The sequence below is a fragment of the Rana temporaria genome, chromosome 2 (genome assembly GCF_905171775.1).
Source record: "Rana temporaria chromosome 2, aRanTem1.1, whole genome shotgun sequence".
Classification (NCBI taxonomy): Eukaryota; Metazoa; Chordata; class Amphibia; order Anura; family Ranidae; genus Rana; species Rana temporaria.
In genome coordinates this window covers 123151079-123164602 of record NC_053490.1, presented here as the reverse complement: position 1 = coordinate 123164602, position 13524 = coordinate 123151079, and the positions used below count along the sequence as shown (strand labels likewise).

The window sequence follows — 13524 nt, the reverse complement described above, 5'->3', positions numbered from 1 at the left end:
AAGGGGAGCTGTATTCTATGCAATAATTGCTTTGCTTGTTTGACTGGAGTTCCTCTTTAAGTTTCATAGTCCATTATAATGTACAAAAATATGATCACAGCAAAAACCGAAATAATTTAAATAAATGCAGCAACATGGAGTCAGGGTGGCAGCTCTGACGATAGGTGTTACATGTGGCATTAGTGAATGAGGTATGTTGTTTGTAGACTTGGCATGCTTCTCTGCACGCCTCTCTTATACATGGATCACTTGAAAAGGAAAACTCTTTTGCATTGTTGCTTTTACCTGCAGTAAAGATTGCAACGTCTTTGTTTGACAACCTAGAAAAAATAGAGAGGAAATTTTTGAGATGTTCTGCATCAAATCTTCCATGTGAACTATGATTTTGTCCATCCTTATTTCTAGATTGCTCAACTTTAAGGCTTCAATGGTCATCAAGTTGGTCTTAAAACAGAAGCCTAAACATAGTTGATCAGGGTTTGAATTACATAGTTACATATAGTTACATAGTAGGTTAGGTTGAAAAAAGACACAAGTCCATCAAGTCCAACCTATGTGTGTGATTATTATTTCATACATTTGAGTGCAACAGAATGCAGCTACAGGACGGGCAATAGCGATGTTATTTCTTGTCTACAAGCAACCCAAGAACAGCTTTGCCCTTTTCTTTTTTTACCCAGTTGTGTGCTTAGCTTGCAGTTAGTTGACCCTAATTTGGCAATAGACTTGAGATGTCAGTTGCTCAATGGGTGATGAGCCCATGTCTGTGGGTGATCCCACTGTAAGACCTCTGCAATGTTTTCTCCCCAAAAAGCCTTAAGCCTCGTACACACGACCGAGTTTCTCTTCAAAAACCAGCAAGAAACTTGCTGGGAGATATTTTTTTTGCCGAGGAAACCGGTCGTGTGTACATTTTCGTTGAGGAAACTGTCGAGAAACTCGATGAGCCAAAAAGAGAGCATGTTCTCTATTTCCTTGATGGGAATGGAGAAAATCGGCTTGTCATATTCCTCGACAGCCTAACAAGGAACTCGACGAGGAAAACGATGTGTTTCGCCCGTCGAGTTCCTCGGTCGTGTGTACGAGGCTTCAGAAGTTTGCAAATTGTTAGAGGTTTATGGATAACAGGATTGCTAAAGCACTATGTATATTTAGTTCACATCCTGTTTGCATCCTTTATCTGATGTTTGACAATCCAAACTTTATACTCCAGTTTCATTTGATTGTAAAATGTTCATCTACCATTAAAAACTTAGTCCCACCCTGCTCCTTATTATATTTCTGCATTATTTTTTTCAGCCATAATATGCGTCAATTCTGTTCTGATTGTACTTCATCTCCATTGCATAGCTATGGCTATATTGTTGGAAAAAAAAATTATTGTAGAAAATACAAGATCCATTACAATATGTCAGGTGTCCAGTTATATTGGCTGGGTAATGATATAGTGGCTTACACTGGGAGAATAGTCAAATCATGCTTTAATACAATATAAACACTGCTTTGATATAGATTTGCAGGTTCATTTAACCAATTTTACCATACCCTGGCATATATTTGGAAGGACTTAAAATATTGGAGGGAAGTAATACATGTGTGATTCACACTGCATTCCATGTGATCAAGCCAGTGGTGGAGAAATTATTTTAGAATTTAAAGTTTTTTTTTTTTACCTCTGGGAACTCTAATAGTGAGATTTGATATGAGTGCCTAGATCTGCACATCTGCTGTGGCAGTTTCATGTGGTTCCCACTTTTCCACTTTTCCAGTTGGATTTTTAATTTATGTTATGAAAATGCAGCAAAAGTGGGTGGTAGTTCCAAAGCCTTTGTGGTACTAAGAGGAGCAAGGCCACAAACAGAAGCCAACAAAGCTTGAAACTAGAGGAGAGAAAGCTCTGTTTTTTTTTTTAAAAAAAACTACATATACAATGTGCTAGTAAGTGGCTGGCATACAAGATCACACCTCTGTAACTAAATTATTAATTTTGGGTGGACTGACCCTTACAAAAAAAATTGAGTAAAACTTACTAAATTACTGCCAGATCATGATAATTACATGTAAATTGTCTGTTTTTTTTATTTTATTACCGGGTTAACTATTATACATTTGTTTTATCACATGTTGTCGTGAACAGTATTTTGCAAAATATGTTACCCATTTGTAAAGCCCATGTGGTCATCCTCCTATAAGCAGTCTTTTTATTGGTGTTTTTAGATCAAAATTTTTGGACATTTGAAACTAAAAAGGAAAGAAAGTCCTATTGGAGCACTCTCATTTTGACAACTAGATTTCAGATCAGTGAGCCCAAGAGGGCTTCATTTAGAACTGAACATTCTAAGGCCATATAGCAGTGAATGATTGCTCTATATAATACGATTATAGATGTGGTTATTTACCTGGCATACATAAACAACAATTTGAAAGTATTTTCAGGAGAGAATATTTGTACAGCTGTGATGATATTGCAGGTAAATAGTGCAACTGGATCATTACGGCTGTTAGCTTTACATTTGTTTCTCTATTTCTGTTGAACTAAACTTGGACCCCAATCTTTTGGACCACACTATTCTATAGTAAAAAAAGGTCAGCCCTCTAACCCACAGAGCCAATAATGTCTATTATGTAAGTGAAGGCATTGCCTACGTATTATTTTTCATTGGTGCTACTACTCTCATTCATACTACTGTTAGTATTTGCAGTATTTTATGGTCTGCATGAATTGGTATGCTTAGCTTCTGTTATCACATTGCTTCTCATTCACTAACTGGGGATCATAAGATACACCAGCATTATCCATTGTTTGCATTTGGCCTTTGCAGTGCTTGCATGCAATAAGAACACTTGTATAATGAATGCATGTGTTTAAAGCACATATCCTATGTAATTTTTACACTGTTATCAGGGCCTGACTTATAATTAGGTACAAGCCTAGGTGGTGCAGCAATGAGGCTGCTTTATATTTATTGTCCAGCTCATGAACCCGATTTACACAATGACTATGGCCATGCCAGTCGCGGATGCTGCCCAAGGTGGCCATTTTTCCTGCTCGGATTTACTAACCTGCACTGAGGATGGAGTGTCCAGTATGAACTTTTTTGACTTCCCCTCCATCTTTCTCCATGAGTGCTCCTTCATTCAGCCTTTTCAACTGGCCTCATGGGCAGCACAGCCCTGACAATTACAAAATTTACAAAAAGAGGTGAATTTTCATTTGTCCTAGTAAATAAGGTGAAACAAAGTGAAAATGCACTTATCTTCATGATAGAGGTGAAATTGAGCTGACCTCAATCATCAAATCATGTGCAAGAAAATATCAAATCTTATACCAAGCAAATTTTTACATTATTCTTTAAGATAAGTGTCAATTCACTTTGTAAGTGAACATGCTCTACTCCTTTAGTAAATTAGCCCAACTGTCACAATATGCTAAGCCAGGTTAGGACCAGCAAAACAAGAAAATGTTCTGTGTAATATGATAATCCTAGCAGGGGAGTTGCTTTGGGCACTAGAAGTTGTGTGTATATATGTTGCAGTGATGGTAATTTATCCCTGGTTTGTATACTTGAATAGTGTATACTTTAATCTGTAATAAAAAAAATTGTGTCTCATACAGCTTGATAGCGGAAAGGGGGGCTATGAGTAGGTAATGGTAGCATTTAAAGCTGTCTTAATTTTGGAAGCCAGATACAGCTTAGTGTCTTGAAAGTTACATTTGCCGTTGTCAGTGTCCCCATCCTCCTTTTATGTCAGGCTGCAATAGTGCAATAAGATCTTAAGATACCTGAGTCTCACTATGTGGAGCCCCATCCCATCCTCACAAAATCTTCTGCTTCCCTTGCAATGTCATAGCTGCTGCACTATCAATCACTTCACACCTAACGAGAAAGTGTATTTCAGTTTGACCTGCAGCATGTAAAGGATAAATGTTGTATGTGTAAAAAAAAAAGACAATACATCTACTAACAATTTTTACCATTAAAATACATTACATTTATTATGTATTTGTAAAATATTTTTTATTTCTTTCAGGAATTTTTGACATCCTGCTATAGATACCTACCTAGACCTTGTAGCAGTATTTGCAGCCTAGATCACCTTTATGACCGCTGCTCTTTTATTTAAGTTAAAACTAGGGAAATAAAGGCTGTCGTGACAACAGAACATTTCTTGTCCGTATGCTTAATAGTACAGTTGCGCATGGCAATAGTTGTTTTTCTTTTGTTCAGTTATCAACAAAGAACTAACCTTACAGAAAATGTTAATTAATTGTGTTTTGAAATTACAATTTAATTTATAATTGAAAATTTACCAAACATGTAATATGACCAGGGGTGCCCAAACATGTATACTTATACTTATAAATTATATACTGAACAATAACAATGTTTTGTTTTTTTAACCCTTATCGACATTGATAAGATTTTTTACAGTTTATCACATTTATTTATTTATTTAAATTATTTTTTTTTTAAAAATGGGTTGATTTACTTAATGAGTAAAGGTGGCTTTGCACTCATAGATTTCTTTAATTTATCATGGGGCTGAACGAAAGAACTCTAACATACTCCTCTATCCATACTAAACAGTGCAGATGGACAAATCTGCCCCTGCCATTATACCTGAACAGTGAGTACAGATAGTGAATGCAGGTGTTATTTGGTCACGACAGCCAACAATTTTGAAAGCACATTTGACGATGAGAGAGAATTTTTTTAACTCTTCTTTGAGGAGAGTCTTTTGATCAAATGACTTTTGTCGAGCTGGGTGGTGTCAAATGGGGCATTCATGGCTCAAAGTTTGGAAATTCAGCAGGGATCAGCTGTAATTCAAGCAGGTTTTGTGAGCATTGCTCACTTAGCAATCAAAATGAAGGTTAGTAAAAACAAGGGGTTTACTTTAAATACTGAATCATTAGGTAACAAAAACCCTAATTCAAAGATGTCCCTTGCACGCAATAGACTAAAATGAATACCCCTTGGGCAGACTTTTAAGGCACTAATTGCATAACATGTTGGTTACAGTAAAAAGTATTTATTGAACAAATACAGTATATATAAAAGAACATATTGAACATGGAACAACCACAACTTTGTTTAAAAATGACACCACATAGAAGCAAATTGTTGTGATCCTCTTTCACCTGACACGTTTCAGAGCAAAAGCATCTCCTTTTTCAGGGATGTTTGAAGGGTTAGATCATAAATATATAACAAAAAGGATAATAAAACCATTAATATTTGTGTTTGCAGGTCCCTGTTCAATATTTGACCTCAGTGTTCTCTGCTGTCCATTATCCCCTGGGGGGTGACTACAGGGGAGATCCTTTCCTAAAAAATTTGACTACATCAGACAGCCATAAGATTAGTACTACGAAGAGCCTTTGCAGCAGGAATCTCTGAGACACATCCTTTTTATGTATGTTCTTTGATTTTAATAATCAACATGGAATGTCTACTTATGACACCATTGAAATACGAGTCTTTGAAACTATTAAAATATATACATATACTATGAACAGGCAAATTATGTGTCATCACTGTTCTATGATTATCCATTTTATGTTATAGATATATGATCTTACCCTTCAAACACCCCTGAAGAAGGAGATAATTTTGCTCTGAAACACATCGAGTGAAGGAGGATCATAATAATTTGCCTCTATATGGTGTCATTTCTACTCAAAGTTGTGGTTGTTCCATGTTTAATATGTTCTTTTATATATATTTATTCAATAAATACTTTTTACTGTATCTAACATATTATGTAATTAGTTTCTTAAAAGTCCACCCAAGGGGTATTCATTTTAGTCTAGATTATGAGGATCTGGCACAATTAGAGAATATAATCACGGATACTTGCACACATTAGGGTATTAAGAGTGAGCACAGGTTCATCTTATATCCCAGCATTCACTTACCTAAATGAATAGTCTCTACTTTGGTAAATCATCCCTAAGGGCTTGAATCTGTCACATATACAGCAAGGCTGAAGAGAGAATAGAACTGTGTCATCACTTTTACCTTCCTGTGAGGTTAAGTAATTGGCATTCATAGTTTGATGCAGATTTAAAGGAAATCTGTGCAGCTGAATAAGGGGGCTGCCACTGCATACCTTTCCTTCTGAAAATGCTAGTTACCTGTCTATCATGGCAATCTAATGGCTTTAATACATACTGAGGTTAATGATTGGCATGGTAGCAAATCAGCGTTTAACTTCAGCTTGTTCAGTTAAAAGGGTTGTAAAGGTTTGTTTTTTATTTTCTAAATAGGTTCCTTTAAGCTAGTGCATTGTTGGTTCACTTACCTTTTACTTTGATTTCCCTTCTAAATGTTTTTTTTCTTTGTCTGAATTTCTCACTTCCTGTTCCTCCTCAGTAAGCTGTTCAGTAAGCTGTTCTGGCTGACTAACCACCGCTCGGATGCTGGTGGCAAGTTTACTGAGGAGAAACAGAAAGTGAGAAATTCAGACAAAGAAAAAAAACATTTAGAAGGGAAATCGAAGGAAAAGGTAAGTGAACCAACAATGCACCAACTTAAAGGAACCTATTTAGAAAATAAAAAACAAACCTATACTGATCTGGGATTAGACTTGGGTTTGGGATTAGGTGTATACACATTTGCTAAAGTTGGGCACACATCACCAAGATTTTACCCAAGCTAACCTTCACGCGCACAAGGGTAGGCAACCATGAATTTTAAAATATAATATCATTTTTTATAATGTTTATAATTTGATATATTTTTCCTAATGATTGTAATTGCTTTTTTTAAGGCTTAGAAATGTGTTACACATTACAGTGCGTTCAAAGAAATATCACTGAACACGTATTTATTTTAATTAACCATTAATATTGTTATAGATCAATTAACCGTGCCTATATAATAACATTCATTTTCTATTGCTTTAAATATAATATCTCTTGGTGCTGCTGTCAGCCATTTTTACAAGACATTCATTGGCGGTAGATAGGCGTAAAAGTACAGTTTTTGCTGGCAGCATTGGATTTGGGATTGACTCAGGTCCAAGGTCTTCATCTTTGAAGCAGTTTATGATCATTTTAATGATTTCATCAAAGTACCGCAATATGCACACAGGCTCATTGTGCATTTAATGAACACAATTTTATTTTGTGAACAAATGTTTCATAAAATAAAGCATTTATATGTGCTGTAGGCTGAAGAGGGAGACCGATGTTAGGACAGAAACTAAAATAGGTCACTTTGATCTTTATTGACTAAATTAAAGCAGACAATTTCCTCAAAACATCCTGAATGAAAAACTTAAATTCTTGTTAGCTGCAGTTTGCATATCAAAAAATAAATAAAATCATCATTATACAAATAATTTTAAGGTGAAAAAATACTTTTACTGGCTCATAAAATAGTTTTTCAAGCTTTCTGGTCATGGTTGGTCAACTTTCTGTGCCTAGTTCATTTTTCTGCTCTTCTTTTATGGTCTCATCCAGCTGGTTCGTGACAATGCAGATCTTCGTTGTGAGCTTCCTAAACTGGAAAAACGTCTTCGGGCTACGGCTGAGAGAGTTAAGGCCCTGGAGGGTGCACTGAAAGAGGCCAAAGAGGGTGCCATGAAGGATAAGAGAAGGTACCAGCAGGAGGTGGACCGCATTAAGGAAGCTGTACGCTACAAGAATACAGTGAGGCGCACTCACACTGCACAGATTGGTAAGGGAGATGCGTGATCTGTGACATAGGTATTTGCATCATGGTTAGCCCCATAATATTACCTACTAGTGGCTCTATAATCATTAATAAATAATTTCATTTATTTTTTAAGACAAACCGTGTAAGTATCTGAATTTGACATCAGCCTTCTGCAAGGTTTAAGGGAGATGGAGAAGCAGCACAAGCAGCCAATCAGATAGATGAGTTTATCACTCTGCTGCTTCTCCTTTAATGTCCAGCTTAGGTGAGAAAACCTCTAATGCCGCGTACACACGATCGGTTAAACCAATGAGAATGGTCTGATGGACCGTTTTCATCGGTCCAAACCGATCGTGTGTGGGCGCCATCGGTTATATAACCATCGGTTAAAAAAAAGCCAACTTGTTTTAAATTTAACCGATGGATTCCTAACCGATGGGAAAAAAACCGATCGTTAATAGGCACAACCATCGGTTAAAAATCCACGCATGCTCAGAATCAAGTCGACGCATGCTTGGAAGCATTGAACTTCGTTTTTTTCAGCACGTCGTTGTGTTTTACGTCACCGCGTTCTGACACGATAGTTTTTTTAACCGATGGTGTGTAGGCGCGACGGGCCATCAGTCAGCTTCATCGGTTAACCGATGAAAACGATCCATCGGTCTGTTCTCATCGGATGGACCGATCGTGTGTACGCGGCATAAGTTTGAATTGGCTGCAGCAGAAAACAACTAGGTCATCTGTCCTGCTGGAAAGGGCTGTATTGTGTGGTGAAGCTGTATAGATCTCACAACTGGATGGAAGGACAGAAATTCAAATCCATTTGGCAGATAAAACAGCTCCAATACATGTATTAAATATTTGTATTTAGATATATGCCTGGAGTACAGCTTTAATGAAATTTTGTAGCAGCAAATAAGAGAAAGTATATTGAACTATACAAGAAAAAAAAAATGCTTTCTTGGTCAATACAAAAGTCGCCAGTTGCACACAAGTTTATAAAGTAGCAGTCTAGCTGGGGCCCTTCATATGCCCTCAGACAGTTGCCCTTCTGCTTTTCTGTAGTGAATTACTATTGACTAACAACATCTTAATGTAATCTGGGCTTTTGAGAATGCAAATGACAACTATAGCTCAATCCACTTGTTTTTCTGTGTAATTTTTTGTGCCATTTTTTCATGTATTTTATTGTGATCTCAATTTTCTAGGTTTAGAAGGAATATATTGTAACAATATTGTGCCAAAATAGCAGTGTACAATAATACTGTGACCTGGCCCATTTATGGCACAATTATGCCTCGTTTCCACTGAGCAGAACAGTTCGGGTTGGTACAGTTTGGAACGGTTAGAATGGTCCGTTCTATTCTGGTGAGCGTTTCCACTGCAAGTCAGCCTGTCAGGGGCCATACAGGGTTTAGAAAAAATGCCTAGCGTGTCCACCAATCAGTGGAATATATTGCAGCTCCTCCCTAACTGAACCGTTCCATTTTCTATGGCCCCACATCTGAAGCAGGACCCAGAATGGTGTGGTACGGATGGTTCGGTTTTATGGCACACTTTCATAATGGAAACACCCAAAATAGCGTACCGTACCGAAAAGCGTACCGAACCGATCCGCTCAGTGGAAATGAGGCATTACAAAGTCTTTACAAAGGAGCCCACCCAACCCCACAAAAACTCACCTTGGCAGGTTCCCCCACCACTTCTTCCTCCATAACAGCTGGTGGCAATACATTATTCTTGGTATGGTTGAGCATTAAAATGAACCCATGTTACAGTGCTGGGGTCTAGTTGCCAATTACTAGACCCCAGCACTGTTACATAACAGAGGGAAAAATATCACTGCTCCTCCTAGCTTCCGACACCTGCTGACACTGCAGATTTTACTGCTGGTTACAATAGAGAAAAGAGCAACAGGGGAGCACTGACAAGGTAAGTATTAGTTTGACAATTTGTAGAGACATTTGCTCTGAATGGGCAAGGTGACAATGGGGGTTATTTACTAAAGGCAAATTCACTTTGCACTACAAGTGCAAAGTGCACTTGAAATTGCACTGAAAGTGCACTTGGAAGTGCAGTCGCTGTAGATCCAAGGGGGACATGCAAGGAAAATAAAAAACAGCCTTTTAGCTTGCACATGACCGGATAATAAAATCAGCAGAGCTTCCCCTCATTTCAGATCTTTCCCTCAGATTTACAGCAACTGCACCTTCAAGTGCACTTTCAGTGCAATTTCAAGTGCACTTTGCAGTAGTAGTGCAAAGTGGATTTTGGAAATAACCACCAATGTCTCTTTAATTTAACGTAAATGTTTATAGGGTAAGTTTATTTATATTAAAAGGCCAAGCTTATTGGAAACTTCTTTGGCAAGATATCTGCATCCGAGTTTTATCTCCATCCAAAGGGAATATCCCTCTGCTGTATTCCCCAGCTATTACCTTAGCTTAAATTACAGAAAATGTGTTGGTTAGAGTGTGGTTCTGCCAAGTGCACTTTCCCTTTATTTATTTATTTATTTATTATACCTGTTTGTAAATATCTTATATCAAGAAATTAACCACTTTCTTACTAGGCACGTAAACCCCCTTCCTGCCCAGACCAATTTTCAGCTTTCAGCGCTGACGCACTTTGAATGACAATTGCACGGTCATACAACACTGTACCCAAATGATATTTTTATCATTTATTTCCCACAAATAGAACTTTCTTTTGGTGGTATTTTTTTGCACTATAAACAAAAGTCAGAAATTTAAAAAAAAAACACAATTTTTTTTAACTTTTTGCTATAATAATATTGCAATATTTTTTTTAACCAACTATTTTATTTTTCAGTTTAGGCCGATACGTATTCTTCTACATATTTTTGGTAAAAAACATCACAATAAGCGTTTATCAATTGGTTTGCGCAAAAGTTATAGCGCCTACAAAATAAGGGATAGATTTATGACATTTTTATTATTATTTTTTTTAACTAGTAATGGCGGCGATCTGTGATTTTTGTCAGGCCTACGATATTGCGGTGGACATATCGGACACTTTTGAAACTATTTTGGGACCATTCACATTTATACAGCGAACGGTGCTATAAATATTCACTGATTACTGTATAAATGTGACTGGGAGGGAAGGAGTTAACACTAGGGGGCGATCAAGGGGTTAAATGTGTACCCTGGGAGTGATTCTTACTGTGGGGGGAGGGGGACTAACTGGGGGAGGTGACCGATCTGTGTACATGGGACATAGCATTGGTTTCCTCTCTCCCTGACAGGACGTGGAGCTCTGTGTTTACACACAGAGCTCCACGTCCTGCCTCTGTAACTGCCGATCGCGAGTACCTGGCGGACATCGCGGCTGGCGTGACACAGCGGGCACAGCTTTTCCCCGCCAGGGGGGAATGTAAACAGCAAGACGTTCAGGGATGTCCACCCGGCAGTTGAGAGCCACACTGTGGATGTCTTTCGTCTATAGCGCAGCTCTCAAGTAGTTAAAGCCTAAAAAACAAGTAACAATGGGAAGAAACTTAGTAACAAATTTAGTCCTTTGGACGCAAGAAGTCTTTGAATTCAAGTAATAAAAAAAGAATACACAGAAAACCTTACACTTTACACTTTGCACACTACTAAATTGCACTTTGTAGTATTAAAAGATATAGGACAAAAGACAAGACACCATGATGCATTTTCTTTATTGCAGTGTAAATCACTGTCTTTTCTGACAATCTAATCTGCTCATAATAAAAAAAAACATATACTGTATAAAAAAAGAAATGGGAGTAAAATACTTATAGAAACCATGGCTAATGCGCATCTCATATACAAAGCTTGTTAAGTGTCCTGTCTCTTGTATTGCCATGTAAATTATACGAAATACAAACATCCAATACTGTATAACTTGTTTACTTTAATTCATTCATTTACATTTTTTTTTATTTTTAACTTTTTTTTTTTTTTAGCCAAGCCAATCAGACCAGGACACTACCCTGCATCTTCCCCAACCAATTCCTATGGAGTTCGCAGTTCAGATTCTCTTAGTTACACCAACAACATCTTCCAGCAATACCAAAACATGTACATGCATTCATCCAATTCCTCCAATGACACATTGTAAGTATTAATGGCATGTAATACAATGTATGCTTCTATCTTCACCCATAAATTGTAAATATGTATTTCCAGGAAAAATTCATATCACTGGGGGCCATTTACTAAAACTGGAAGGTGCAAAATCTGGTGCAGCTCTGCATAGAAACCAATCAGCTTCCAGGTTTTACTGTCAAAGCTTAAAGGGGTTGTAAAGGTAAAAAAAAAAAAATTCCTAAATAGCTTCCTTTACCTTAGTGCAGTCCTCATTCACTTACCTCATCCTTCGATTTTGCTTTTAAATGTCCTTATTTCTTCTGAGAAATCCTCACTTCCTGTTCTTCTGTCTGTAAATCCACACAGTAATGCAAGGCTTTCTCCCTGGTATGGAGAAAGCCTCTTGAGGGGGCGAGCAGGCAAGTCAGGACACCCACTAACACACAGCTCCTTTCTCTATCTGCAAAGTAGAGAGTGTCCTGACTTGCCTGCTCGCCCCCTCCCCCCCTCAAGAGGCTTTCTCCACACTAGGGAGAAAGCCTCACATTACTGTGTGTAGTTACAGACAGAAGAACAGGAAGTGAGGATTTCTCAGAAGAAATAAGGACATTTAAAAGCAAAATGGAAGGATGAGGTAAGTTAAGGAGGACTGCAATAAGGTAAAGGAAGCTATTTAGGGAAAACATGTTTTACCTTTACAACCCCTTTAACCTGCCTGGCGGTGTTCCCGAGACTGACTCGGGGTTAGATTTTCCTGCTACGATCGGTAACCCCGAGTCAGACTCGGGCTTGCCTCGCTAGATCCACAGGCACTTTTTACTTACCTTGTCCCTGGATCCAGCGATGCCACCGTGCTGTGTGAGCGAGCGGGACCTCGCTCGATTCACATAGTGCCTCCGTGTGACGCCGATCTCCGTTCCCTGCGACGTTACGACGCACGGGGACGGAGAACGGCGCCAAATTCAAAAACGTAAACAAACACCTTACATACAGTATACTGTAATCTTATAGATTACAGTACTGTATGTAAAAAAACCACACCCCCCCTGTCCCTAGTGGTCTGTCCTGTGTCATGCATGTCATTTTATATAATAAAAACGTTTCTTTCTCCCTGCAAACTGTAGATTGTCCATAGCAACCAAAAGTGTCCCTTTATGTCAAAAATAGTTTTAGATCAGCTAAAAAACAGCGATAATAAATTATAATCACTTGCAGAATTGTGCGATAGCGATTTGTGGGGAAATTCGTCATAAAAAAAAAAAAATAATGACAGCAACAATTCTGCAACTGAGCAAATTTCAGTGATTTTAATTTGATTACATTATTGAATAATTTTTATTATAATTATATTATTATTTGTTATAATTATTTATAATTATTTATTATATTATAATTTATAATTTTGTTTTTAAAAAAATGTCATACCCGGGATGCCTATTAGAATCTTGTTTGGTCAGATTTAAGTGAGTTATTTCTAAAAATTACAGACCTACAATATAAAACGCCAAATTTCCTTGCAAATAATGGTACCGCTTTCAGCATGTTTTTTCTGAAAGAATCATACCGCCAGGGAGGTTAATTGAACAAGCTGAAGTTTATTTGTTAAACAAATCCACATCAATGTTATGTTTGCAATCCCAATATACGCATACATACTGTATGTTTTAAATTGTCATCCCATCAGCTCTGTTGTGTATGATTTAAATACAATAAAGCCTTTTTGTAAAAGAACAAGCTTCGGTTAGAAGCTGATTGGCTACCATGCACAGCTGCACCAGAGTCTG

General features: G+C 37.5%; 1 protein-coding gene across 5 annotated transcripts in view; it reads left to right on the top strand.

The window, feature by feature from the left end:
- Positions 1-13524, top strand: part of KIF5A (kinesin family member 5A) — a 209854-nt gene that overhangs the window by 179784 nt on the left and 16546 nt on the right. For all 5 annotated transcript variants that reach the window (XM_040340905.1, XM_040340904.1, XM_040340906.1 and 2 more), the window contains 2 exons: positions 7469-7685; positions 11617-11767. In XM_040340905.1, coding sequence (XP_040196839.1) covers positions 7469-7685; positions 11617-11767 — 368 coding nt within the window. The remainder of the gene's footprint in view (positions 1-7468; positions 7686-11616; positions 11768-13524) is intronic.